The following is a 26,446-nucleotide window of genomic DNA, read 5'->3' as shown; positions in this document are numbered from 1 at the left end:
AAACCAAACACCCTTCCAACCATCCATCGTTACTCCAAACAAATAAACAAGAGAGATCAAAAGCAAGACGCAAAAAGCAAACAGCAAACAGTAATTAAAAGATATCCTCAGGCCACTGGAACCCTCCATCGATGCCACCATTCTCCCTCTGCGAGCGTCTCTTTCCCATCTCCTTGGCCAGGCGACGATCAACCTTTGCCGCGGTCGTAGCTAGGTCCTTAGGCAGCGGGGGCACAGGTGGGATGTACTCGTACCGCGCTTTTCTCCTGCTAGAGGTCCGGGTTGGGGTTCCTATGGCCTGTTGCTGGCCGTGGCCTGCGGGTTTGCTTGGGGTATCGCCGTCGCCAGCACCACCATCGTCATTTTCCTGCTCCGCGTAGTGGAGGTTTTCCTTGTCCTCATCATGGCCAGGGGATATAGTAGAACGCAGGTCCCCACGCCCGCGTTTCATTCTGAGTACGGGTGTCGCAGAGCGGTTGCGCGTCGTGGATCGGAGCGGTCGACTTGTGGGTGTGCGCTCTTCCGCTGGGGAGCTAAGACCATTCTCGACTCCTGGGCTGTGTCTTTGGTTTTGTTTGCGTTCAACTGAGCCAGGGCTATCACCACGCGCGGTTTTGGGGAGTTTGGGCTTGCGCTGTGGTGTGTTGGATGCCCCCACAGGTGTTGGTGCAGGGGTTGGGGTTGGTTCTGTCGCTGTCACTGTCGCCGATTTACCTGGGGGTTCATTTTCTCCCTTTTGCTTGTGGGCATGTATGGTGTCTGGAGGTAGCAGTTGTTGCTGAGTGGATGTGTTTGGTTCCTTCCTTGATTCAGGGCCTGGAGACTTGCGTTTGCGGGATGATGGGCTATTTGCAGGGCTTGAGCGGGTTTCAGTGGAGGACTTGCGCCACGGCTTCGGGGACAAAAGCCGTGTCTTGTTCACACAGATTTGAGACTGGGCCAGATCTTCGGAATCTTGCGCGTCAAGAGTGCCGTTTGGGAGTGGGCTCAGGGGTGTGGTAGGTTTAGGACCATGCAGGAGTCGTTCCGACGGAAGCGAAGGCAGTGCCCCTGGAACGAATTTGCGCTGATACGGCTTCTCGTCATTCACAGTTGTGGGCATCAACTGCTCTGCCTCACCGGAAATCTCTCGCAGCTGCCGCCGTGCTCGATCAAGCTTGTCCTCAAGATTGCTGACTCGTTTCATGAGCTTAGCCTGCCGCTGCATATCCTTGCGAGATCTCTGGTGCCGGACTTCCTGGCCATCTGACTTCTTAATCGCCAGCGACGATTTGGCCTTTCTTAGATCCGGGAACATTGGTAGTAACGAACTTCCACTCCAAGAGTCACGGTTACTCGGGGCTTGTCCAGAGCCTTGTCGTGAATGCTGGCCACCAGTGGTACTCCCATTGGCATCCGCACTACCATACTCCATCTTCTCCCGAATAGACTTCCAGGTCTCCTCAGGGATACCCGCACTCCCCGTCCCAGAGCCAAGGCTCTGCATGTAGCTCCCTTTCGCAGTCCCCTGATATCCAGCCCGCTTAAGCTCCTCATATGCCAACTCCGCCTGTCTAAGCCGATCATTGGGAGCCTCCTGCGGCGTATCTTGAACCTGCGAGCCCTTCCAAATATCAGAAACACTCCCCCACCCACCAAACGGATTAAACGCAGACGCAATCGCCTTCCCAAAGCGGAAAATCCCAGACTGTCTATTCGTAACGCGAGCGGCGGGCTCATTACTACGAGCTTGCCCCTCCACATCTCGGAAGAGGATACTGGGTGGCTTCTCACTCACTGTGTCGTTCATGTGGCCCTCGACGAACCGCGACCGGCGCCCAGGGGGGCGTGCATCTCTCGGTGAGCCGTGGGTTGAGCTCGCATGACGCTCATAGTAGCGACCAAAGGGCCAGCGCTGGCGAGAACTCGCCTGTTCCTTGCGGGCTGTCGGTGCCGAAACATTTTCCACGGACTGGTGCGGCCAGTCATTCGATCGGCGTCGTTTGACGGAGTGAGCAGAGGGAGAAGCAGAGGCATTCACATCTACAGCGGAAACAGAAGCGGCTGCTGCTGCTGGGATACCGGGATGTTCTGGGAGAGGAGACTCCGGTTCGTCTTCTTCATCTGCTTCGTCAGATCCTTCTTCCGCGTCGTCGAATTGGCCCGAGATCTCGGAGAACATATCAGACTCGTCATCGCTGTGGCAGGCGTCCCAGCGGTGTTTTCGGGACGAATAGCTGCGGTAGTTGCGGGTGGAGTTGTGGTGGCCCGAGGCTGCTGCTGACTCGAGATTGTGCTGGAGCTGGTGGTCTGGTTCAATGTCGGAGGAGCAGATGTCGATACTTTGATCAGGAGCTGCAGCTCGCGCCGCAGAAGCAGAAGACATCTGCATAGAATCGTTTGTTTTGTCAGTACGTCTTGCATTCTGGAGCGCGCAAGGGAGGGGAGACAGTAGACACTCACCTCCGCACTGTTGGTGATGATCTTCTCACTCTTGCTCCTCTCTTTTTTTTTTTTCTTTTTTTTCCCTTCGTGTTTAGAATTAGAGCCGAGAGAGAAAAGAGGAGGGTATCGCAATAAAGCCTTCTTCGACGCAGGTGCCTGAGCGTGGGCGAGGGGTTTTGTTGTGAGTGATGAGTTGTTTTGTTTTGATCGGTGGTCGCGCCAAGCAACAGAACTGAGCTTGATACAAAGGAGCAGGGACAGGGTTCATATAAGAAACAAAAAGAAGAAACTCAAATATTAATAGTCGATTCTCGAGATACGTGAATTATTCATTCCTTGCTAGGTTGAATAGTCTTCTCGCGTCCGGAATGCAGGATGTTGACTTGCTCCAGGGCACGGGCATTCTACGGCTCATACCTAGAAGAAGATCCTAATAAGAATCATAGAATGAAGGATACAATTCGACTATGTCCTACTTGTAGATCATGATTGCAAAAATAAACTTCAAGTCTCAATTGATGCGACTCTCATTGTTTGCGCACATCTATTCAATTGTAGATAAAATAAAAAAGTATAGAAAAACAAGACCGCTCAAAACAGGTCATTCGAATCATAGAAAAATCCAAGTAGTCGGAACACCCAGCAACAGCCAGTCATTCTAATCAGATCGATGGCAGCGTTCTGGGGAATATAAGCAAAACATAATAAGAGGAAAAAGACGAACAGAATCATATACAGCGGTCGAAAGGTGAAAATAGGTATAAAAACGTGCCTGTAACCATGGAAAAAGAAATCGAAAGTAAAGAAAAAAAGAAAAAGAAAAATCGAGTGGTCTTGTTACGGATCGCAAAATATAAACTTATGGACGACCTTTTCGCCTATACGCCGTTCCATCCAGAGGCCCGCCAATGGTATAATGAATAAACGCCGATTTGATGTGCTTAATGCATGGCAGGAGAAATCTTCGAAACCATGCGTCCATTCGCCCGCTTATAGGCCATCTGGTCGGAGCCGCCGAAGAGCGAAGAAACCCGGTCGTGTGAAGGACGACGCTGCATCCCACCAGGATAGGCTTCACTATCAGGCCGCATGCCATTGTAAAGTGGCCGGTCGTCATGTCCGAATGTTTCCTCATGGGTCCGTTTCGATAACGTCTGGTTCGTTTCCCAAAGGCCCTTGACGGGTCCATAGTCATTTCCTGGGCTAGACCCAATACTGCTCGCTGGCTGAGATGAAGCCGGTGGAAGCTCTGGCAATGTTTGAATGGGTGGTAGAGAGGTGACCATGTTGGAAGGAGTTTGGGATCGAGGAACTCCAGGGGCTTCGAGAGAATGGTGGCCTTCACCAGGTTGCATGTTGAAAGTGTTTGGAAGACGTAGCGGAGGCAAAGACGCGGTTGGTGGTTTCGGGTAGCTTTGCGGGCGCTCTGCTTGAATACGCGAATGCGGATACGGGTAAGAGTGCTCGTACTCCATGCTTGTTGATGGGTTTCTTCCGTGGGATATCGACGGTCGAGGAGAATACATGTTTGTCGGGGTAGCTGCTGGCTGAGGAACATGAGACAGTGGGGGAGCTGGGTACTGAGTCTGTGTCGAACCAAATGACAAGTGAGATTGGTATGAGGGAGTGTGTAGTGGCGGGTGAGCAGCAGCAGGTGCTGGTGCATGGGCAGAAGCAGGCGAAGGCGTTGCAGAAGGGATAGCAACTGGGCCAGGAGCCGTGATCGGAGGCGGGATGGGCGTAGAGGATGGTGCAGGAGTAGACGGCATCGGCCGCTGGTAAGGCTGAGGGTTTGGTGGTCCATACTCGGCACCTGACGGGCGACGCTGGGATGGATAGCCATATGCATGGTCAACAGTGCTGATACTTGTCGAGCGAGGACGTTCAGGAGCGTTGGCGTAGGCGTCTGGTGTAACGAATCGGTTGGCGCGTCGACTGTTGTACATCCTCTCCTCATCATAATCATAGTCATCTGTCCTCTTGTCTCCACGGCGTCTCATACGCACATCCCGTCGAATACGGACGCGGCAGCCTTGCTCTGCAATGACACGGCTCAGGTTGGTGCTAGTGGTCAATCCGGGGAACTTCTTGGCGCTATAGACCGTGAATGGGACAGGGACCACCTCCAATCGGAAGTCCAAAAACTGTTGTGGTGCTGACAATTTGCCCGGAACTGGTGGAGGCATGGGCTGCGTCCCTTCAGTGGCGTCCTTCGCATCCTTGGTTTGCTCAAACAGGTGGAAGCTCAAGCGGTAAACGCCCTCATGTCGCACCGAAAGATCGGGGAAGATGAAGTATCCAGCTTGAGATGGTCGGTCCAAATAAGCCACACCAGCTACCGGGACACCAGTCAGAACTGGGCAACTCGGGGTTGGCGCAAGTCTGCCTTGGGCCATGGGGCGGGCGGTTTCCAGAGTTGCGAAGAGGAAGAAATTGGCGTTATAGGCGAAAGTGATATCGGTTTTGTGGGTATCATCATGGGGATCCGACTCGAAGATACGCATTTCGACAACTGGGGGAGGGTCAACAGGACGGCGGTCCGCAGACGCTGCTCAAACTCATCATATCAGTACCATGTTCATATTCGATCAAAAGTTGGTCAGGTGTTGCATACACTTAGCACCTGCACCGCAAGCTCTGGCACGCTCGGGCTGTTGCATAACGTTCAATTTGTACGTTATCTTCTTTCCCTCTCGAGTGATCCGGCTGACGGAGTGCTCGGTCTCGTTGACCGGAGCCGGTGGAGGAGCTCTCGCAGCCATTTTGACGTGTGATATGGATCAAGTTTAGGACACTGAGGACAATTAGGATTGAGAAGGTTTGAGCCAGGAGAATTGCCACACACACACAAGGTCGATTAGTATATACTTCGAGTTCAACGACTTCGGCTGACTGGATTGAACCTGTGTTCCTTGCTGGCCAGCTCAACGAACGCGAGGGACGGCAGTCAAGGCAAGCACCAGGGTGACAGCCGGACGGAATACGTAAAGCTGAGGAGCGCAGGACGATATATCATACAAAATGGAAAAGGGAGGGAACGAAGGGAAAGAAAGGAGAAAGAGAGGGTGAGATTGGATGGACACGACTTGTCCCTCTCGGGGTAAGAGATTGAATAGGAAAGAGACTCTCGATGAGCGAGACTCAAAGGGAGAGAGACTGAGAGTCAGAGAGAGGGGAGGCCGCGAGAGAAAAGAGGGTCAAGAACGGCCGAGTCAGCCGTCAGTTCACACTTCACAGTATCGGCGCGAGACTGGGCAGCACTAACGAAAATTAAGTACTTTGGCCGGGGTTTGGATCGACCAGGCTGACGGAGACGAAGATCACCGAGTTCCAACAAGAATACTGAAATATAACAAATAATAATAACAATCGCAGACAATAACAATAATTCTAACTGCGAGGACAATAATCAACAACCAAGACGTGCGAGATAATTTCTTTCAACTGCTCAGCTGCGGCCAGGCAGCTTGTTGCTGACTGCCCACGTCTTCTCCCCAAGAGGCCAGGATGACAACATTGGAGGAGTCTGATTGAAGACCCGATAGCGCGCTCCCGACCGGAGCGGTGGGTGCAGGCACTGCAGTGGAATGGGAGAAAAGGGGGTGTGGGGATGGGGTTGTGCGCAGGCTAACCGGAGCCGGCTAGCGATCTGGGCCGTCGTTTTACTCGTGCCACCACCAGCCTTCTGTCCACAATAAGTCTACTGCCTATCTGGGCATAGATGAGCATCCGGCTGGGCGCCGGCCTGGCGACCCTGGGCCTGGGATCGGGCCTGATTGGCGGGCAGCGCTGTTTGACTTTGCCAGGCATTGTCCGTGCTCCTGCTCGTCTTCCCTCTTCAATTTTCAGACGTGCTCATCTCGCAGGAAAAAGAAAGCATGGATCGAACTCTCGTCTTTGGATGAAATTGTCCGGACAGAGTTTCGAACCTCGCGACGCCGCCGTGCTCTTCCAAATCATCTCACTGTCCTTTGTCGCGGGCGATTCCTGAGAAAAGGCGCAACCATCGACTCGTAAACAAAGCATTGCTTCTGTGCCGAACCCGATCTTTGATAAAGCAAACAATCCCACCAGTCTCATTATTTGGCAACTTCGCACTTCGCAGGCTTTTCAGGCTCGCGACTGCAGCAGAAGACAGACTCCTTCCAGGACCGGTCTTTATCTCCGCTCCAGGCTCCAGAATCCAGACTTGCACAATTGTGCAGGTGGAGTGGACATCAGCTGCTATTATTGGAAGAAGGTTCCAAGATTTCCTGCAAGAAAGCGGGAATCGGGCAAAAGCACTGGCCAGCTCTGCTGTCTGACGCTCAAACATCTCCCAAAACCTGGGCTTTGGGAATGCACTCGATCCAGCGTATTGGGTACGGGATTCCAGATCTCAGCGAGTCAATTTTTTTACTTTTATTCAACAATGACCTTCAGGTTTGGAATAGTTTGTCATTATTGCCCGTTGGGACCAAGGAACAGCCATGGAATTTTGACCCCAGCCGCCATTCTTGCGGAGAAGCTCTTCCTCCATCAGCTGCAGTGTGCGACCGTCATCGATGACCAGAGGCTCTCCTCCTCCTCCTCCGCCGCCGCCGCGCCCGAGTCCGAGACTCATCAAACATCGATGAGGTGACAGGATTTACCTCTCTCTCAAACTCAGAGGGCTTTGGGCTGAGACCGTGAAGCACATCGTGCAAATCGACTGGTCAACAAGAGAAAGCGAAGCGCCCATCGAACTGGCTGTGGGCGGCTGGGGAACAAGGTTTCCTGAATCGCCCCAGAAGCCTCAACTCTGGGCCCAAACTCGGATCGATGGGGCATCGACGGAATCTATTCCTAACATGGAAGGAGCCACAGGAACCGATGATTGGGTCAGGTTGTCGGTGGAAATGCATCTGGTGTTAGTCCAGGATAGCACCCTGCGTGGCCTTGGACAGCACCACACCACCAGGAGAAAAAGGCCCACTGGAGCTCGGGGCGGACCGGCCATGGACCACGGTGGACCCCGTGGATAACACCCGGCCATTGTCGCTAACCAGTTCTCGCCTTTCTGTCCGTTTCATCTTGGATTGTCAGTTTGTCACAGAATGTCGTGCGTCTTTTGCCGAGAATCACCCGGTGAGGGGCTTGATGATTGTCGCTTTATTCCGCCAACAACCAACAGGGCATCTGCCCCAGTTGCCGGCTTCAGATATCCAAGCTTCAAGGCTGGATCACGCAGGGCCTGAGGCAAGGACTTCTGCAACACAGGGGTCCAGCTCAGCAACCCGAGTCAACTTCCATCACCACATTGTCGGATCTACCCGGCATGGATCGTCGTCACACATCAAGCCATTGCCACTGCTCGACACATTCCAGTGTAATTTGAAATGCCAACGGTTGGAGTACAAACCAAAAATCGAATCACACGACTTCGATTTACTTTTCCCGCCCCCCACCCTTCCTCATACATTTGTGATGGCCCCCCAGAGGAAAGGCGAACAAATGGACCGAGTACTGCCCTCCATCAGAGCCAACAGCCAAGTAGTGAACGTTCAACTCAGGCCTCTAACCGAGCCAGCTAACCTGCATGAGGCGACTGATCCGAGTGGACAGCTATGTCAATCCAGGCATCCTGTGCATTGGTAGCCCTCTTTTCATCCTGAAGGAGCCTTATCCATGTTCACTCCCTCCATCCAGGCCTCCCAGCCGAAGCTAGCTTTGCAGGGGAACTGCGCGAAATCCGATCCAGGATGCTCTTTATCGGCTGGCCCAGGCTCCGGATTGCACGACGACGGTCGAATCTCAAGTATGAACCCAATGTTCCTAATTTCCAGGATTTGCACTGTGCAACGCACACTAGTCTTCGGCACAAATCACACCTTACCTGACTCAGTACCCCGGAGTCCCGTGTGACGTTGGCAGTTAAATGACTCCCCAAGACCACAAGCAATCATCAGGCGACGCTACGGTGCAGCTCTAGCCTCAACTACCCTAGCCGACCGTTATTTCTCCACGAGAGCTCGATGTGATGGCTAATATGTGATCAGTCTGAAAACGCTCGTCCCAGGCTGGCAGCTCTCCACGCCTCAATAAGGCCATGACTCGCAGGAAGTCAAAGGCAGATAACTAGCAAAAGGCTTGCGACTTGGTTGTTCTTGGCAACCGTTTTCCCGCTGTGTTACTGATGCATCAAGTAGGCAACCTCGAGCCCCTGGCTTTCTGTGGTGATAAAATCCGGGGTTTGAACTGAATATGACCTGTCGTCACTCGTCACTCTCAGACTCCTCTTGGTCTCGGATATCCCGCATTGGAACTTCACTGATTCTAACAGCTCTTGCAGAATCAGGATTAAATCCGAGCCGTCCCTCGGACTGTTGAAGCCTTTTCCTTTCTGGCGGAGTAACGGAATTGCCGACACCTTGTATATTTTATCCCCATCACCTCATGCATAAACCCCCTGTGCACAATCCCTCCGCCGTGTTACTTCCGAGTGTCGCTTCTCGAATTCCGGTGTCACGGAATGCATGGGCAGGAATTCCGAGCAGCTGAGTGTGGTACCGACCTACACTCGGCAAGGGGCGCAATAACCATGCCCACTCGCTGCGAGCCGATTTACGAAGCTCTCACCTTACACAAAGTCTTCCATGCAACATTCCTCGCTTCCACTGACATTTATCTGTTTTCCGCCATTGCCACGCTAAATTAATTTCTCGACCTGCATCTTGCTGGCCTCACGGAGTCGATGCTCCTACGCATCTTTGGCTGGAGTATCAAGCTTTCGCGTTGTCGAATAAAAGCGTAGCACTAATTTTATTTTTATTTATATTCATAAATATATTTTCAGATCGCTGTTTTATTTGCTTGGGCTTGGAGAGGTAAATCAAACATGAATGCAGATGGTCCCAGGATCCCAGTGTGAGCTATCATTATATATAATGCGGGGCAACATTGAAGTCTACAAAACATTTAACGCTGCCACTCTTTCCTTCAAACAACTGTCAACAACAAACTCCGGCAAAATTTATTCGGAATTCGACATAACACGTATCAGCCATCGTCAGGATGTGACCTTTCGAAAGGTTACGTTTTCTTTTGCTTGAAAAGAGCCTGGCGGTGGGGTTTCCCCGAGCTATCTTTGGCTTGATAGCCACAAGCAAGGCGTATCAGGAGGCCCTGACAAATATGCCACAGACACCCAAGGATTCTCCGAAATAGCCATCAAGCTCCGAATGTCAAATTTCCGACGTTGGATCGTCGTTGCTTCCTTCTGATTCCTTTGTGACCTCGATGATCGCCCAAACATGCCGACCATCCGAGCGAGAAAGAGGTGATCCAGTAACCGCGCAAACGGTGAACAATTTGCCACAAATGAGACAGAACCACAGGCCTCAGATCTCCGGATCGGATCCAGATCTCAAATCTCCCTGGAGTACTCCGTAGGTAATTCTCACATACCAGACCCTGCACCGTCCCGTTCAAATCGTCGGACCGAGGGAACACCACCGCAGGGCGCCCCGACATGCATGAACCGTGGCGGAGCGGCAGTTTCTTCCTCGAGTCTTCTCCGCCCCAACAAAGAAGCAGGCTCTGCTTACCAGCCAGTTATCTTCTTCGAAGACCTGGTATACCCACAACCGGCTCAGATTGGAAACGGCGATTGTGATTAAGGTTCGTTGAAAGAAATCCATCTGGGCTCTCTGACTGGCCTTGGAACTGTCACCATCCATGTGGAGCTTGAGGGGTTACTGAGCTGTCTTTTCGTTGAGAAATGGAGGAGGGGAACAATTTGCGAACGTTGACGCCACTCTCTGGAACACCAGGCCAATTGGTTGTTTCCCCTCCGTTTTTGGTTGCACACGATGAGTCCTCGCGGAGGTCCCATTTGAGGGTATGTGGCCGTGGTCCGGAGATCGATATCAACCAGCCCTTGGCTGATGATGGGGCCTCTCAATCTCCGCCCCACCCGGCCCTGAAGTTCGTTGAACCGAGCCACGGATGGATTTTCCTGGGCTTGAGCGTTAATCTAAGGTGCCAACCGTTTGGTACTAATAAAGGGTAACATATCTGGGACGGCCCCGGGTTCCTCCACTCTCCCCAGTGCTCCGAGATTTCGTCTCCTGAAACCCTGTCCCATCAGCATCCTTTTTGGCTAGTATCATAACTCAAGCGCGATATAACTATCGAAATGAATCCTCTCCACCCACTGGAGCCTGCTGGCGAAAATATCTGGCTATACGAACCCCCAACGGCGGCGGGTAGTTATACCGCTCCAGATGGACACCCAGCACTCATAGTTCTCTGTACCTGGCTCGGAGGTGCGACCCCTCGACGGATAAGCAAATATGTGGGCTACCACCGCCAGCTATTCCCCAACTCCGCCATTCTCCTTATAACGACTGGCATGATCGATATTACTGTTCGCTCCTTCGCCGTCATTCGGAATCGTCTGCAGCCAGCAAGGGAAGCCATTCGCCGGATACTGGGGCCTAATGCCGGTTACCCAGAGAAAAACCCTAATGGAGTGCTTTTGCATATATTCTCCCATGGTGGAAGTAACATTGCCATCCAATTGATCCTCTCCATGCAAGACCGGAAACATCCGAGCGGCATCCATAGACTCCCGTTGCAAGGCATCGTATTTGATAGCTGCCCCGGCGATACGACCTTTATGCGCAACTACCAAGCAAGCGTTTACTCCCTCCCTCCCGCTCCTCTCCCTATCCAGCTAGTGAACAGAGCCTTGCTCTTCCCGGCTATAGGGCTTATAACCGGGCTCCAGGCCGTTGGCATTACAAGTTCGATTAGTGCGATGCAGAAGCAGTTAAATGACAGTTTGGTTGTTTCCGCCCGTGTTCCACGATTATACCTATTCTCGAAAGCAGATGAGACGATACGTTGGGAGGAGGTTCAGGCCCATCTTGACGATGCTAGATTTCGGGGATACAATGTGGCAAGCGTGGTGTTTCACAAGAGCCCACACTGTGCATTGATAGTTGAAGATGAAAAGAGATACTGGGGGGCTGTTGAACAATTCTGGGAGCAGATGGTGAAGAGACATGCTCCCGCAGACGTGGTGATGGACGCGGCGGTGCCACCGGCAGCCCCAACAGCTATTCGGGAGAGCCGACTATAGATTATGTACGTATGATTTTTACGCAGCAATGGCCACATGTTCATGGTATGCCCACTTAATTATTGAAACCAATTTTGTACAAGTAACCTCGACGAGAAGCTCATACGTATTTTGGTGTTGTCCAATCGGGCCATCCTGATTGGATCTCCCCACAACGTTTCAGGCACGGAATTTCCACCCGAGGTTCTCCCAGGTACAGCTCCAACTCACACTCGTCCACCTCTCACCCATGCCTCCCTTCCATGGATCTTCTATCCGTCCTCCCTAACTTCTCCATCAAATCATACACCCACATCCTTCCACCCCTAGAACGAGCCAGAGTCAACACAGTCGATCTCATCTCGCTAGACACCCTAGAAATCGCCAGACGCGCCCACGTCCCACCTGCAGACGTCCGCCGTCTCGCCAACCACGTCATAAAAGCTCTGCACCACGATGTCGGATTCGAAGACGCCCCGCGCCCGGAGGGCGAACAACCCGACAGCAGCCTCGACCCTGACCTTCCATTGATTCCAGGCCCACGGACCAAACTCGACTTGACGCAATGGTGTACGATCAGCACCCTCGACCCCACAATGGATACTTTGTTGAATGGAGGAATTCCCACGGGATATGTGACGGAAGTCACGGGTGAAAGGTATATATCTGAATGTTTTTTTATGGGCAACGCGTGGCTAATGTGTTGCAGTGGGAGCGGCAAGACGCAGTTTCTTCTCGGTCTGTTGCTATCTGCGCAGCTACCACCACCTCACGGCACGGCCAGAAGCGCGATTTACATTTCCACGGAGGCACCGCTTGCTACGAATCGGCTGTCTCAGCTCATCGAGTCTCACCCGCACCTCTCGAGCCTTTCCCGCGACGATGCTCCTTCGCTAGAGAGGGTTCTGTCTATCAATGCGATGGACCTCGAGACCCAGGACCATATTCTGAATTACCAACTACCTGTTGCGGTTAAGCGGTATAATGTTGGGCTCGTTGTTATTGACTCTATCACGTCGAATTACCGAGCTGAACATACTGCTCATGATATATCGGGGTTATCGACGCGCTCGGGGGAGCTCGCCAAGCTAGGCCAGATGCTGCGCAATATGGCCGCAAGCGAAGACATTGCCATTGTTGTTGCGAATCAAGTCTCGGATCGGTTTGAGGTTGAGGCTCCCTTGAATTTCCCACGTATGCCGCAGGATCGGACTCCCATGTCTTCTCCCGGCACGCAACAACAGCGAGAGTATCGCTCCGGCGTTGATCGTGAATCGGCCGCTTCGCCTTTACCCCGGATGCGTACGTCAGAACCGGGTAATGTCGAGCTGAATCAACAAAATCTTGCGGTTCCCCAGTCGACACCGAACTTGCTGTCGTCATCGCCCCTACCGACGCAGGAAGACCCGCAGCAGTTTGACGGTTCATATTTGGTGGGTAACCCTGTCCGGAACGAGATCCTCAGCCTGCAACATCAGCAGCGTTTCTTTACTGGGTGGGGGGATTCTCCACAGCCGTTGGGCCAGAGTATCTACCCCGGGTTTCAGAGTTCAGCCCCTAAGACCCCGACGTTGGGTCTTGTCTGGGTTACGCAGATTGCTTGTCGGATTGCCCTCAAGAAGTATTTCCGGCCAGCGAGCATTGATCCTGTCATGGAGGCTAATCCCGTTGTACCTACTGTTGACCGGGCACCGTCAAAGGAACGGGAGGAAACGGCTGAGGATGAGTTCCCATCAAGTCCCGCTTCTAATCCGGACGAGAATCAGGCCCACCAGAGGAATTCTCCGGCTCGAGAAACTGCAAAGAGCCAGCTCACATCCTCGGCACTTCCGCCACCTCAAACTGAGCAATTGATTCAGCGAACGATGAAGTTGGTCTTTTCTCCGTGGGCAGGTGGACCTGCTCCTGGGCAGTCTGAGTTTCAGGACGAGGTAGAGTTCGAGATTTGGAAGGGCGGGATTCGGGCTCTTCAGACGGAGTAGGCAGGCAATGTATGTGCATATTTGTATGTCGCGCAATCTAGCCATGCATAATTTTTTTGAAGTATAAGCCTCATGTATTCACTGCTGGTGATTTAACTACATCTACATGCTATTAATCACAAGATCTCCGGGCCGGAGCCTGTGTGTTCTAGTTCTTGTAACATGTGCCACAGGTACTGATTTAAAGAAACGGATAGGTTGCCGATCATATGCACCTCAACTATCAGCCTGACTCTTGTCAACAGATAGAATATGTCAGCTCTGACAGTCTAGAATATTTATTAGTGATATAATTAATCGGCTGTCGGCTGAGACTCCCAGAGCTGTTGGTTGGCTGATTGGATGGTCGGATAACATCGCAAACAGAAATGCCTCGGCTCGTGTTCGGCTGCCCCATACTTGACTTCATCAAGAGGCGACCAACTCACTTCTCTTCCTCTCCTCACCTTTCTTCTTCTCCTTATAACTTCCCTTCCCCAATATCTTACCCATATTTATAAGATATTCTTAAAAAGAATACCACAGTCATGGCCGCCGAACGCCTAAGCTCCATCCTCTCCCACCTCCGCCCGGGGAATAAGGGCGTCGCCGCGATGTAAGTCTACTTACTCCCCGCTCCCGCCACATCCGACCTTACGTCGAGCAACACGCATGGAGCAATTCCCCGAAAAATTGAATAGAATATATGGAAACTAACCAGTCCGCAGTACACAGAAAAACCCCGACGATGTGGTGATCACTCTCTCCCTGCGCACGCCGCTCACAAAGGCTCGCAAGGGTGGGTTCAAGGATACAGACCTGGATTATATCGTCTACGCGCTGCTGAAGGAGGTCATTGCCAAGTCGCAGATTGATCCGGCGTTGGTTGAAGATGTTTGCCTAGGAAATGTATGTTCTGCTCTAATACTCGGCTCGGGCTTTTTCTGTATCTATCTATCTATGTATATAGATGGCATGCTAATGGTGAACGATGATATATATAGGTCAACGACGGAAAAGCCGCGTACCTCGTCCGCGCAGCATCGCTCGCCGCCGGAATCCCGCACACCGCTGGTGCATCATCTGTGAACCGCTTCTGCTCGTCCGGTCTCAAGGCCGTCCAGGATATCGCGAACCAGATCCAGCTCGGCGCGATTGACGTTGGTGTTGCCGTAGGCGCGGAACTGATGTCCGCCAGCGGCGACCGCCTCAACAAGCCGTTTAACGACGAGGTTTTGAAGAACCAGGAGGCTGCGGACTGCATGCAGCCCATGGGCCAGACGTCTGAGAACGTCGGCAAGGACTTCAACATCAGCCGTGCGCAGCAGGATGTGTACGCTGCGGAGTCGTTTAGGCGTGCCGAGGCGGCGCAGAAGGAGGGGTGGTTTGATGACGAGATTGTGCCGATTACGACGCGCGTGAAGGACCCCAAGACTGGCGAGGAGAAGTCCGTGACTCTGTCCAAGGATGATGGTGTCCGGTACGGGACGACGGTGGACAGTCTGTCCAAGATCCGACCTGCGTTCCCGCAGTTTGGGGATAGGAGCACCGGTGGCAACTCGAGCCAGGTGACGGATGGTGCTGCGGCTGTGCTGCTTATGCGCCGCAGCAAGGCGATTGAGTTGGGCCAGCCCATTCTGGCCAAGTTTGTTGGAGCTACGGTTGCGGGTGTGCCGCCGCGCGTGATGGGCATTGGCCCTACCGCTGCGATCCCGAAGCTGTTGGAGAAGTTCAACATCGAGAAGAACGAAGTGGACATCTATGAGATCAACGAGGCCTTCGCATCCATGGCTGTTTACTGTGTTCAGACCCTGGGCTTGGACCACGCCAAGGTGAACCCGCGAGGTGGTGCAATTGCGCTGGGTCACCCGTTGGGCGCGACTGGAGCGCGCCAGATCGCGACTATTCTGAGTGAGGCCAGGAGGACGAAGGCCAAGGTCCTTGTTACGAGTATGTGTATTGGAACTGGACAGGGAATGGCTGGGTTGTTTGTGAACGAGCAGGTGTAACTGCCATTATATGCCATCTGTAACTAGTTATGTATTGTCAATATAAAATCACGTTGATGTCTATCAAAACAAAGCATGGGGTATATAGAGCCAAAATGTAGAAAAAGTAATATAATCAAGAAGAAGACGGGCCTCCCCTCTCTTCCCTCGCCTTCCTAGCCCTCTCCTCCGCCGCCCTCGCCATAGCCTCCCTCATCGCTCCCCCGCCAGCACTACTACCGGTTGTACTCCGTCCTCCTAAAACCTGCGAACTCCCCACCCACCCCCGTTCATCATGCACATGGCCCCCCTCCCTCTCAACCTCCCAATCGCCCGGATTATAAAACTCAGCACCACCCGCACCCCCAACACTCTGCCCCCCATGCTTCCAATCCCCCCTCTCAACCTCCTTCTCGATCTTCCCCGTCAAATCCCAGAAATCCCGATCATGCTCCGAGAACACGCAATGCGCCAGCTCATGACACAGCGTCTTCCTTATCGTCCTGTAATCACGGTACCCATCGTAAGCATCCGTGCGCAGCCGCAGCTCAATCACCTCGCCCTTGTTCCGGTTCAGCCCGAGAGTGCGCGATTCAGACGTCGTGTGCTCCGCGGGATCCATCTCCGTTAGCAGCGGGACGGAGAATTGGTGGTTGGCCATTGCGGTGCGGATGCCTGGGTCATCGCGTAGGCGTTGGAGGAAGGTGAGACTGCGTGACGGGTTGGGGAGGTGAGGGAGGGGTTCGAGGCGGTGGAAGGTGTAGTTGTTGCTAGAGGAGGATAAGGTGTGGATTGACGCGGCGCCACCGCCTGGACGTCTTGAAGAAGATGAAGAGAGGTGGGCGCGTGCTTCGGCTTGAGCGGCCGCGCGCTTTTCGTCGCGGCGGCGGCTTTCTGCGCCTTGGGTGTTTAAGGTGGTGATTTCCTGTGTGGGCGTGCCGAGGAGGGTGATCTTGAGTTTTGGGGAGGAGAGCGGGATGGTTTCGGATAGCGGGGTTGGTGGGAAGGGAGCTTTTTGCATGCCTGGTTTAGGCGCTATGAGGAGTTTCTGGTTGTCGATTGGAATGTGGAAGGTTGAGGCGAGGGTTGCTGAGAGGTCTTGGAGGGTGGCTTCTGCGGGGAGAGTGATGGGGTGCGCAGTGCCGTGGTGGTGGACCGAGAGGGTCAGTTGTTGTGCTGGGTCAGCCATTTTTTTCGCCTTGATGAGTCTTCTGCCGCTGTGCCAGGTGTTGATAAGAGGGAAGCCGGTGCAGCCGACATGGCGGTCTTAAAAGAGGGCGACAGCAGAGCAGGCAGAGGCGCTGATGATGAATCCGCTGATCTTCGATCACTTTCTATGATTGGTTAGTCAGCCGGAGATAGCCTCGGAGGTTCAGCGACACAGAACTATATGAAGTACGATATCAAGCTCAGTATTAGTGGTATTATTAGTGTCGTAGCCGGCTATATATCAAGAACGTAAATCACGCCGTATGCTGATGCAGTCCAAATCGTAACTCCAGTCCCAGAAACTCCAACAAGCCGGTGTTATACAAGAAGCGACAATATCGCGATTATAACCCAAGCACCACGAGTCTACTCGTACTGTTTATCGTTTTCTTCCTCATTTTGCTCCTCTTCTTTCTCTTCCTTTTCATCTTTCTCCCCGTTTTCATCTCCGTTTGTCTCTCCTCCTTCTTTTTCGTCTTTCTCGCCTTTCTCCTCGTCTTTCTCGCCTTCGACAGGTTCATCGAATACCCATTCCTCTAGTTCCGGATCCCAAGTATAGCTGCGCCAATTAGTACCATTCTGCCTAGAAGTCGCATGAAAAACTTACTGATTGTAGTGTACCTCCGTCAACGCTTTATCTTGATATTCATCCCTCAAGACCGCCTCATACCGGTAAGGGACTTTGGCCACGACACCTTCAAAGAAGGTCGCACGAAGCGGGTATATATCGTTCATAAGGTAATTGTGATTATTCTTGCAACCCCATTCATTCGGTTTCTCTTTGTTTAACTGGCTGAGCCCTGTGATATCAATGTATAGACCGGTCTGCATGTCGATCCAACGGGCATCGATGATGTTTGCTCCCGTTCCGCGATCACGTTGCCGCGCCCAGGGATTGATGTCTAAGAGATAGGAGTGCTGTGCATCTGGATTGGTGGTATTATAGTGGATTTCGGTTCCGTTGAAATCGTCCGCGAGGCGAAGTAGCGTGGCTTCGGAGACCTGGGTATCGATATCCCAGTCCCAGGGCATAATCTACAACCAACTTGTGAGTTAACATAGCCTATAAAGACCGGCGATAGTGAGAGATGACTGCATACCTTGCCATTCCACCACCACCCCAACAGCGTCCCGTGTGCAATCCAGGTCTCGAGATTGTTTTCGCTGAAGAACTCGAAATACGAATGGACGATATGGGCCAACGTCTGCGAGCGTTGCTCTTTCGGTACGGGCTCCTTGAAGAAGCGCGAGTCATAATGAGCGTGGATCTCGTCATTCCCTGGCTCCTGGAAATATTTGTATTCCTCCGATGCGTTGAGCCCGTACTTTGTTTGTAGATAGTACGGTTTGCTGTGGTTAACAACGGTTCCATGGCTGCTGGGCGCCGACGAATTCGTTTGGTCGGAGCTCGGAATGGGTATAGCCACTGCGCTCCCGAATATACTGACGAGAGCCAGTAGTGCCCGAAGGTTCATTTCGAGGTGGTAAAGATGTAGGTCGAGTCGGGGGTATGGGATGGTCACGTATGCGTTCGCATTCTGGAGCTATGTCGGGGAGATATTGTTTATTCTCGAAACAGGTGAGAATGGCGTCTTAAAGATAGAATATTGCGACGTCTTGAAGTGATATTGGCGCTGTGGATGCTCCCCGAGAAAGCCGGTTTAGATCACCGTGAGCGAAGTTGGTGACAGCGACTGATAGACCTAAATGCAACAAATGCGCATAGACGACTAGGTGATAGCGAGCGTGAGAGCTTAAAAGACGGTGAACTCGGAGGAAGAGAAGGGAGAATCATGAGGGGCATGGCTGAAGAAGGGGACTGCAAAAAAGAGACGTCAGGACAGCCGAACGATCCGCTGGGTCACAATCTGGAGACAGCTTGGAACCAAAGTATTAGTCTGCCAACTCTTCGCCAATCGCATGACCAGAGCTGGGCGGCTCCACTGAGGAGCAGATGATTTGGGGACTACAGAACATGCAGAGTTGATACTGTTAGGCTCCTGAATTAACTCGTCTGATATTGGCGGCCGCAAGGGGTGGCCACGGAGACAAGGCCTCGGCGTTGACCAAGCCCATAGTCAATTAATTGCCTGCTCTGGCCGGAGAGGTCCAGAGAACAAGGACTGGAAGAAAGGAGAGACAGCTACAAAGACAAAATAACCTTCAATTGTTGAAGGATCGATCCACCGAGTGGGAGAGAACGTCTGCAGAGCTGATCGTGATCATCGGTGTCCCCATCTCGGGTCTCGCGTGCCATCCTTCCCAATCGGTTCGCTCCGAGGTTTGATCTCTGCAGTCAGCACTTCGTTCAAGCTTATCTTGAGTATAGAGCAGATCAGTTCGATCATATCCTCAACATGAGAATAGCTGAGCAATCCGAGAAACCACATCAATTCTCAACTCCGAAATCAATCATTCACTTGTCCCCAATCCCCCCACACATATTGCTTGGCGTCGCCCTATCCAGGAGTGGCAGCTCCACATGAACATCCCCTGATGTAGCATTGATAAAGTGAAAAAGAGGTCCTAAAAACCGTAGAACCGACCAAACATACAAATCCGAACAATTACTTAGCAACCTGGGCGTTAAAATTACAATAAACTACAGAATTCGCGTCGATAGGAGCAGTAGGCAAAAAAAATTACTGGTCCCGGCGAGGATCGAACTCGCGATCGCCAAGACTCTCTCATAAGAAAGCTATAAGCTTGACGCTTTAACCGACTAAGCTACGGGACCAGATGACGTCCAAATTCCCCGAATTGCGTTTATGTAGCGGGACTTGTTCTTTGAGTGAAAATCCATCATGCAAATTCTTCGTTCCATAATGGATCTTCTGCATTTTCAAGTTCAAGTGCATTGATTGGCCCTTTTCTCTTCGAAAGAAGAGATGACACAGTCAAGAATCCACTTACTATCCATCCAGAGTTTCTGAGTTTTCTTGCACAGGTGGCAAAGCGCAGCCTTCGCCCTCGATCGGTCTTGACTGCGTCTTGCTAGAGGCACTAGAAAATCTCTGACCACATTACCCACACGGGCCATACCGTGCGCTACCAGATCTCTCGCCCTTAAAATGAAAGGCGGACGATTCAGGTTTTATCTGGCTGCGAACAGGTGGAACATCGTTTCTGGCGAGTATAGAATTAAAATAACGTCAGGGTTTGCAAGAAGCAAGAGAAGAGGCAAAAGTTGGGAGCGGCAGATTTCCAGCCGAGATTAGGGCTCGGAGATCTGTCGGATGCGGCAAGGCAAACAACCTTAAAGGTCACTTCTACCAAGTACAGAGAAGAATGAGTGTATGTGCAAAAGTAGTATTAAATTCTCTAATAGCGAACTTATAAAACTTTTCGCCCGCAGTCTATCCACATGTCTGATATCTAGTCCTTCCGTTTCGTGTCATGCCGATGCGTGCCCAGAGAAGCAAGTGAACAACTTAAACCCCAGGTACACCACATCATCGTATAAAAAGTGTCATCAAGAAAACGAATAAAATGAAAAATCGTCCTACAACCGTGGTTTCATGGAGGGGAGAGAAACGGAGAAACGAAAGAGGGGTAAAAAAGAGCAGGCCGGCAGATTGAGTATTTATTCACGGCGATTATCATCAAGCTTATATGCAGAGGCTCAATGACTCAAAATGAGATGAAACATGTGTCATTTCAAATGAGGCAGCTTTTACTGCTTGTCAGCCTCAGCGTTCTCGGGAGCGGCCTCGCCTTCAGCGGGAGCATCCTTCATCTCAGCGTCGGGGTTCTCCTGAGCCTTCTTAGCTTCTTCCGCGGCCTTGGCCTCCTCTTCAGCCTTGCGCTTGGCCTCTACCTCAGCACGCTTCTTCGCAGCCTCCTCTTCCTGGGCCTTTTGGATAGCCTCACGCTCAGCGTCCAGCTTCTCTCTGTGGCGCTGGATGATGGGGCCGGCGACGAAGCGAATCTCATCGAGCTTAGCCACATAGACGGACTTGGTGGTGTCATCACCCTCCTCATACAGCCAATCCTGTGTCAATTGGTTAGCTACTATCATCGCTTGAGTCGTGTGTGGGTAAACTGTACCTCTAGATCGGTGAGCTTAGATCTCAGCTTGTCCTTCTCTTCTTCACTGGCGAACTCAGCATAGACATTGTCAATCTTGTCGCGCATCTCATAGATCGTGCCCTCCAGCTCGTTCTTCTTCTCATCCGTCTCGGCAATCAGCTTGTCGTCCATGTACATGGTGTTCTCCTGCTCTTGCCAGGTGTTCTTGAGAGACTCCTCAAGCTGGGCAGTGCCAGTGGAAATCGGAAGATCGCCCTTGCGGACCTGCTTCTTGACCTTGCGGGTCTTCTTGGGCTGTTCATCATTCACGTTAGTGTCCATTGACTAATAAATCTAGCCATGATACTCATGTTGGGGAAAATCTAAACTTACCTCACCATCCTTAGTCTCACCCTCCTCGGGGACGGGCTCCTCAACCTCGACGTCCTCAACATAGTAGCCAGACTCCACGTTCAGGATACCGTGCAAGTTGAGTCTAGCCTTGAGCTTGCAGATCATGAAGTCGTCGTTGGCATCAGCCTTGACACCCTTGACGGAGAAGCGGCCAATCCATGGGTTGATGTTTCCAGGGAGGGTCTCAGGCTGGGAGTAGCGGGCCTCGAGGTCGAAAGGCTGCTTGCGGTAGAAGGTGAGAATCTTGGTCGAAGGCATGACGTTGCCCTTGTTGAAGACAGTCAAGCTGGTGTCTTCATCGGGGATATCGGGAGACTGCTCCCATGTGAACTCGATGGGGTATGAAACGATGTCGTGAACGGAGAAATCACGGACACGGAAGACAGGGGAGAGGATAGCACAGGCGAAAGCACATCCACGGGCGATGGCCTCATCCTGGTTAAGCGTGAAGGACAGGTTCTTGCCGAAGAACTTGTTGACGGCCTCCTTGATGGCAGGGACACGAGTGCAGCCACCAACCATCTCGACGAAGTCAATGTCCTCGGGCTTAAGCTTAGCTTCAGCAAGAGCTTGTTCCAGAGGAACTGTGACGCGGTCCAGCAGAGGCTTAACCATCTCTTCCAGCTCCTCACGCTTGACAACAGCGCGAACATCGACGTCCTCCATGAGGGACTCAATGCTCATGGGGGCAAGCGTGTTGGCCGAGAGAATCTTCTTGAGCTTCTCGGCAGCGACAAGGGTACGAGCCCAAGCCTTGGGGTTGGTACGGATGTCAATCTTGAACTTCTCCTTGAACTCATCGGCAAAGTGGTCGGTCAGGGCCTTGTCGAAGTTACGACCACCGAAGTAGCGGTCGCAAGCGGTGGCCTTGACGTTGAGCTCGCCCTTGCGGAACTCGACAACGGTTGCAGTGTAGTCACAGTATCCGATGTCGACGAACATGACTCGCCTGGGCTTCTCCTCGGGGGCCGGAAGGTCAGGCTTGGTAATACCGTAGCCGAGAGCGGTAGCCGTGCAGTCGTTGATCAGTCTGAGAACCTTGAGGCCGGCAATCTCACCAGCATCGAGCAGGGCGCGGCGCTGGATGTCGGTGAACCAAGCGGGAACACTGATGGTGACATCCGTGACGGGGAGTCTCAATTCTTTAGATGTGATGTCGCGGATCTTGGTCAGGTACATGGCCACCAGCTGGATGGCAGTGAACTTCTCCTTCTTGCCCAGGTAGCTAATCTCAGCACCAGCCTGGCCATTGACGTCACATAGCTGCGCAACACTGAATTCCTGCTCGAGCTGGATATCAGGGTCGCTAAATGAGCGACCGATCAGGCGCTTGAGGTTTCCAACCGTGTTCTTGAGGTTGGAAGTCTCTTGTGTCTTCGCGGCTTCACCAATGTGTCTGCTTCTAGCGCTGAATCCGACAAGGGAACTAATCGCAGGCTCTAAGTTAGTATAAGCAAGAAGCGAGGAAAGTAAAAAAGACGCAGAAACTGCAAAGGAATAGTACATACGGAGTTTGTCGGTTGGAAACTTCGTTGGTGATCTAATTGGGTAGATATCATGTCAGCTCATGGGAGAAGAAAAACAGTAAAGTTGTACTGAGGGGCAGAAATACGCACAATGTCGATACCCTTGTTACGGGCAACACCAACCTTGGTGCTCTGGGCACCGAAATCTATGCCGACAACAGACATTGTGACAAAATTTTTGTATGCGGGGGAGGATAGATGGTGAGAGGGGGAATCGGTAGAGAGATGGAGAAGAGAGCGAGAGGTGGGAGGGGAGGATGGGTAGCGATAGGAATAATTTGCAGCGGCGCCACTGGAGCGTCGGTCTTAGGAATCTGAAAAGTGGCTAGGGCCAGCAACGTGGGTTGCTTTGGGTCGTCAAGCGGTCAAGACTTTTTTTTTTTCCCGGTCCACTACCAAGACTCGAGGATTCGTTGGCTTGTGTTTCAACACGGAATTCAGAGATGATGCTGGACCTCTAACACTGCGCAAGAACGGCTCTATTTGTGTGAAATGAAACTCTTGTCTTTGTGCAGCCTTACTGCCTTGGCCGGTGCCCATCGAACCTTCTGGCTCCTGCTGGAGCGATTCCCCTCCGCCACCGCCCGCCCGTCCCGGCAGAATCGAGGGGCTGTCGCTTATCGATATCACCTCTCACCACTCACAGAGAGCTGATTCCCAGGCTCCCGAGGGCCCGTGTCACTACGACGGCCTGCTATGCACTCTGCACAATAATGGTTTCGCATTCGCTAACACAGTAACAAGAATACACTCATGGTACGAAGGATCATCAAAACTGTCTGCGAGACCTCCTTTCAATGACTAATTCCGTAAAAGTTTACGTACTGCCAAGTCCAAATCCACCGCGCATTGCCCAAGTCACGTTGGATCAGATGCTTAGGCAACCGTTCCCCGTTTCCGAGACTTTGCCATGCTCGGGGATTTGCTCAAGCGCGGAGCTTGAGAGCCTTCTCCCTGCGAGACGCTCCGGGCTGTCGTAAGGGGATCGGCATATTTGCATGAGTCGTTTGATGTAGACACAGGGTCACTCGGCACTTGCTCCGACCCGGCCGCTTCTGCTGCTGTATTCGTATTTCGCGCTGCTAATGGGTCAATTGAATCGTCTTCAGTGATGGTACAGTTCGCATCAGTGTCTGGCTTCGATTTCTGAGACCCATCTGTACTCTGAGCATCGCTGGATGCGTCCATACTTCGGCGAGAGCTCGGAGTTTCTTCTGCCTTAGTACTGAGGTATAATTTCTCTTGGTCCATCAAACTTTCCACTTTATGCGGCATCTCGATGGGGTCCAGGCCAGAGTCAGACGACATCACCGACTCCGTCGACCACGGTGAATGTAGGCCAATCCGAGGGATTTCTGGAAGGGGAGACAAGAACTTCGTCAGGCCTGCTTCTGTGTCATTGACCATATCAGCTTCCCCTCTCGGGGCCATAGATTCGTCGTTTGAAAAACGCCCGGTGACCTTCCCTGGTGGTCTGACGGGGACTCCTCCCTTTCCTTCTACTACTGATCGGAAAGTTTCCACTTCGACGTTCAACTCATCCCCCTGCGCTTCCGCCCGCCGTACGGCTTGCTCAGGCGTAGTAAACTTGTCAGCCCTGGCGGCGTCTGTTCTTGGTCCTCCCCATGTGCGGTGGCCGGCAGTGAATATACCGTAGACCATATATAGCCAATTGAAAAAAGGATTCAGAATAAACATTATCGGATAAAGCCAGGCTTTGTATCGTTTAAGTTTGAGGCCAAAGTAGAGCATGAGTGTGTAGTTTAGAACAAGTGATATCACAACAAATCCCACTGGCAGATCATCCACTCTGCTGGTTGTCGTCATGATCGAAATGAGCAGAATGAAGAAAAGCAACGCTGTGGTCCGGATGGTGTTCTGCAGAAGGCGAACCAAACATAGAAGCGGGTATCGCTTCCATAATCGAACGTCAGTTAGCATACACACTTCGTTAGTGATATAACCAAGGAACCATCGACGGCGTTGCTTCAAGAGGCTACCGAACGTCTGCACCGCTTCTGTCTTGCAGAATGCTGCTGTACACATTTGAATTTGATATCGCTTCCTGGCTCCAATCATGAAAAGGTGCGTTAGCCAGCGATCTTCACCCAGGTAACACTTCCCGTAGTCGAATAAATCTTCGCATTGCTCAGCTTTGTCTGCAAAATAGTATTTGGCCATTTTGCGAAAGGCAGAGAACCGTAGGATCGTCAGAGCTCCAGGAAGACAAGTTACTGCACCACAACCAGATTCCACAGAGCGCTCAAAGAGTTGTCCATGTATGTATTCCATATCCTGTAGGACTGTGATAAGTGAGTTCTTCTCCGTAGTTGACGTAATAATACCGGCCATAGCTAGCATATTACGCTTGCTCCCTGGTTTCAATTCCATGTCGTACATGAAGTTCTGCAGACAAAGTCGGTCCAGCATGCAGTCGGAGTCGATAAAGAGCAGAAAAAGATCATCGTGTTGCTTGAGATAGTCTGCGTACACCTTGTCGATAAGCCTAAACGTCTGCTTTTGGCAATGCCGCTTGCCACCATGTCTGAAGCGAGAGACAGTAATTCTTGATCCCTTGTATGTCACATCGATGCTCTGAGGATAGTTCCGAAGTGATATAGGAATGCCGAGATGATTGATCACACGAAGATACGGTTCGTCGATAAAACTGCCATCATAGGAAAGAAATACATGGATACAACATCCGGGGTAGTCACTACCGACGACTGAATCCACGGCCTTGATCAAAACTTCCGGCTCTTCTTTGTAGACGGGCATGATGATGACGATTTTTGGTGCAGTTTTAGCGTCAAGAACACTATTTATTCTCTGTGTTTTACCGATTGAATTGGTAACGATCCTGTAAATGCAAAACAGCCATGGTAGCGTGAGAAGTCCGGCAAACGCCCAAAATGCGAACCACTGGAGAAATGAAACCATTGCCGGAGGGAACCGCTGGCTTATATGTGGAGGAAGTGGCAAGGTTGTTATCATGACGGGGAGGAATATTCCCCTGCCGAACGTTAGCTCTCCCCCTAGCATAAAACGACGATGGAAGAAAGACCTCAGTGCCGAGAAGACGACTATCATGGAAACAGCAAGAGTCTTTATGCTCCAGTGATCGGCCTTTTGGTATACCTTGACCAGACAGTATATAAAGGCGGCAAGGAAAAGCACCCATTCTATGAAGGCCGCTATCATGAAGGGACTGATCGTAGCAACGAAAATTATCTGGGAGTTGCGGTTAGTGGTTGAAGGCATACAACACGAATGAGGGACTACTTACATCTCTGACAGGCCATTTTAATTTCGAACCGTCGGTGTCCGCCATAGCGCTTCTCGGAAGGCTAGGCGATGTGTTTTCGGATGGGCTTAGCAATACCGGAGCATATAATCTGGCGAGTGATGACCTAGTCTGGCTGGCGGACGGTGAGAACAGGGAGTATCAGTCGAGCACGTCGGGGTCAGATCAATACTGATTGTGGATTGAAGACTGAGTGTAGATGACCACTGTTGCTGTTACCATTGGCGTGCTTGATGAGCCAGAGAAATAGCGCTAAGTTGATGCTGGTTTATATATACCGATATGAGTTGAGTGATGACAGCAAGTGGGAGAATACTAGTCTCAGAAATTGAAGGGTACTCCGTCCTACGTACTGGGCCAAGTTGCAAGTTTTAATAGCGTGGAAAGAGCGAGGCAGGTACGCTGGACAGCCCAGCGCTGTATACTACTAAGCTGTAAAGCATGATGCCCAAGCCCAACAACAGGCTTTCAAGTTAGTAGGGGTGTCAACGAGATGCCCATATCTGGTGACATCGTCTATACTGATAGTT

At 51.9% G+C, this 26,446-nt stretch overlaps 8 protein-coding genes and 1 non-coding gene across 9 annotated transcripts; 3 read left to right on the top strand and 6 right to left on the bottom strand.

Annotated features, from left to right (window-relative positions):
* Positions 1–94: 94 nt before the first annotated feature.
* Positions 95–5,186, bottom strand: ASPVEDRAFT_78996 (uncharacterized protein; the record flags this gene model as incomplete). The annotated part of the gene is made up of 3 exons (XM_040816636.1): positions 95–2,365; positions 3,396–4,972; positions 5,039–5,186. 3 exons carry the CDS (start codon positions 5,184–5,186, stop codon positions 95–97), a joined length of 3,996 nt encoding a protein of 1,331 aa, XP_040663032.1.
* A 520-nt stretch (positions 5,187–5,706) lies between these two features.
* On the top strand, positions 5,707–6,590 carry ASPVEDRAFT_36681 (uncharacterized protein). Its single transcript, XM_040811264.1, has one exon. It carries the CDS (start codon positions 6,146–6,148, stop codon positions 6,413–6,415), a length of 270 nt encoding a protein of 89 aa, XP_040663031.1. The 5' UTR covers positions 5,707–6,145; the 3' UTR covers positions 6,416–6,590.
* Positions 6,591–10,579: 3,989 nt separating this feature from the next.
* ASPVEDRAFT_121976 (TMEM53 family protein) lies at positions 10,580–11,527 on the top strand (the record flags this gene model as incomplete). The annotated part of the gene is made up of 1 exon (XM_040805942.1): positions 10,580–11,527. The coding sequence occupies one exon, from the start codon at positions 10,580–10,582 to the stop codon at positions 11,525–11,527; it is 948 nt and encodes a 315-aa protein (XP_040663030.1).
* A 2,488-nt stretch (positions 11,528–14,015) lies between these two features.
* On the top strand, positions 14,016–15,476 carry kat1 (putative 3-ketoacyl-CoA ketothiolase (Kat1); the record flags this gene model as incomplete). Its single annotated transcript, XM_040809640.1, has 3 exons — positions 14,016–14,083; positions 14,196–14,376; positions 14,472–15,476. 3 exons carry the CDS (start codon positions 14,016–14,018, stop codon positions 15,474–15,476), a joined length of 1,254 nt encoding a protein of 417 aa, XP_040663029.1.
* Positions 15,477–15,591: 115 nt separating this feature from the next.
* ASPVEDRAFT_49300 (putative zinc metalloproteinase) lies at positions 15,592–16,644 on the bottom strand (the record flags this gene model as incomplete). The annotated part of the gene is made up of 1 exon (XM_040814145.1): positions 15,592–16,644. One exon carries the CDS (start codon positions 16,642–16,644, stop codon positions 15,592–15,594), a length of 1,053 nt encoding a protein of 350 aa, XP_040663028.1.
* A 386-nt stretch (positions 16,645–17,030) lies between these two features.
* Positions 17,031–18,139, bottom strand: ASPVEDRAFT_119685 (putative mannosylphosphate transferase (Mnn4); the record flags this gene model as incomplete). The annotated part of the gene is made up of 3 exons (XM_040805726.1): positions 17,031–17,223; positions 17,272–17,699; positions 17,765–18,139. The coding sequence occupies 3 exons, from the start codon at positions 18,137–18,139 to the stop codon at positions 17,031–17,033; spliced, it is 996 nt and encodes a 331-aa protein (XP_040663027.1).
* A 1,171-nt stretch (positions 18,140–19,310) lies between these two features.
* On the bottom strand, positions 19,311–19,401 carry ASPVEDRAFT_t11. The gene has a single exon. It is a non-coding gene; the product is annotated as a tRNA-Ile (tRNA).
* Positions 19,402–19,957: 556 nt separating this feature from the next.
* hsp88 (Hsp70 chaperone Hsp88) lies at positions 19,958–22,996 on the bottom strand. Its single transcript, XM_040811263.1, has 5 exons — positions 22,703–22,996; positions 22,595–22,626; positions 21,066–22,512; positions 20,712–20,987; positions 19,958–20,655 (listed from the first exon to the last, which is right to left on the bottom strand). The coding sequence occupies exons 1-5, from the start codon at positions 22,775–22,777 to the stop codon at positions 20,338–20,340; spliced, it is 2,148 nt and encodes a 715-aa protein (XP_040663026.1). The 5' UTR covers positions 22,778–22,996; the 3' UTR covers positions 19,958–20,337.
* A 492-nt stretch (positions 22,997–23,488) lies between these two features.
* On the bottom strand, positions 23,489–25,873 carry chsD (chitin synthase D; the record flags this gene model as incomplete). Its single annotated transcript, XM_040805652.1, has 2 exons — positions 23,489–25,625; positions 25,677–25,873. The coding sequence occupies 2 exons, from the start codon at positions 25,871–25,873 to the stop codon at positions 23,489–23,491; spliced, it is 2,334 nt and encodes a 777-aa protein (XP_040663025.1).
* Positions 25,874–26,446: the final 573 nt, after the last annotated feature.

The sequence above is a fragment of the Aspergillus versicolor genome (genome assembly GCF_001890125.1).
Source record: "Aspergillus versicolor CBS 583.65 unplaced genomic scaffold ASPVEscaffold_1, whole genome shotgun sequence".
Lineage (NCBI taxonomy): Eukaryota > Fungi > Ascomycota > Eurotiomycetes > Eurotiales > Aspergillaceae > Aspergillus > Aspergillus versicolor.
Note: the sequence above shows the minus strand (reverse complement) of the source record. Positions and strands in the feature narration are given on the sequence as shown.

Excerpts from the sequence above, each read along its gene's own strand:
- ASPVEDRAFT_36681 (XM_040811264.1), top strand. The coding sequence starts at position 6,146 with ATGAGCATCCGGCTGGGCGCCGGCCTGGCGACCCTGGGCCTGGGATCG.
- hsp88 (XM_040811263.1), bottom strand. The coding sequence starts at position 22,777 with ATGTCTGTTGTCGGCATAGATTTCGGTGCCCAGAGCACCAAGGTTGGT. Across the intron at positions 20,988-21,065 it reads GTGAGACTAAGGATGGTGAG|CCCAAGAAGACCCGCAAGGT; the intron begins GTAAGTTTAGAT and ends AATGATGAACAG. Across the intron at positions 20,656-20,711 it reads CTAAGCTCACCGATCTAGAG|GATTGGCTGTATGAGGAGGG; the intron begins GTACAGTTTACC and ends CAATTGACACAG.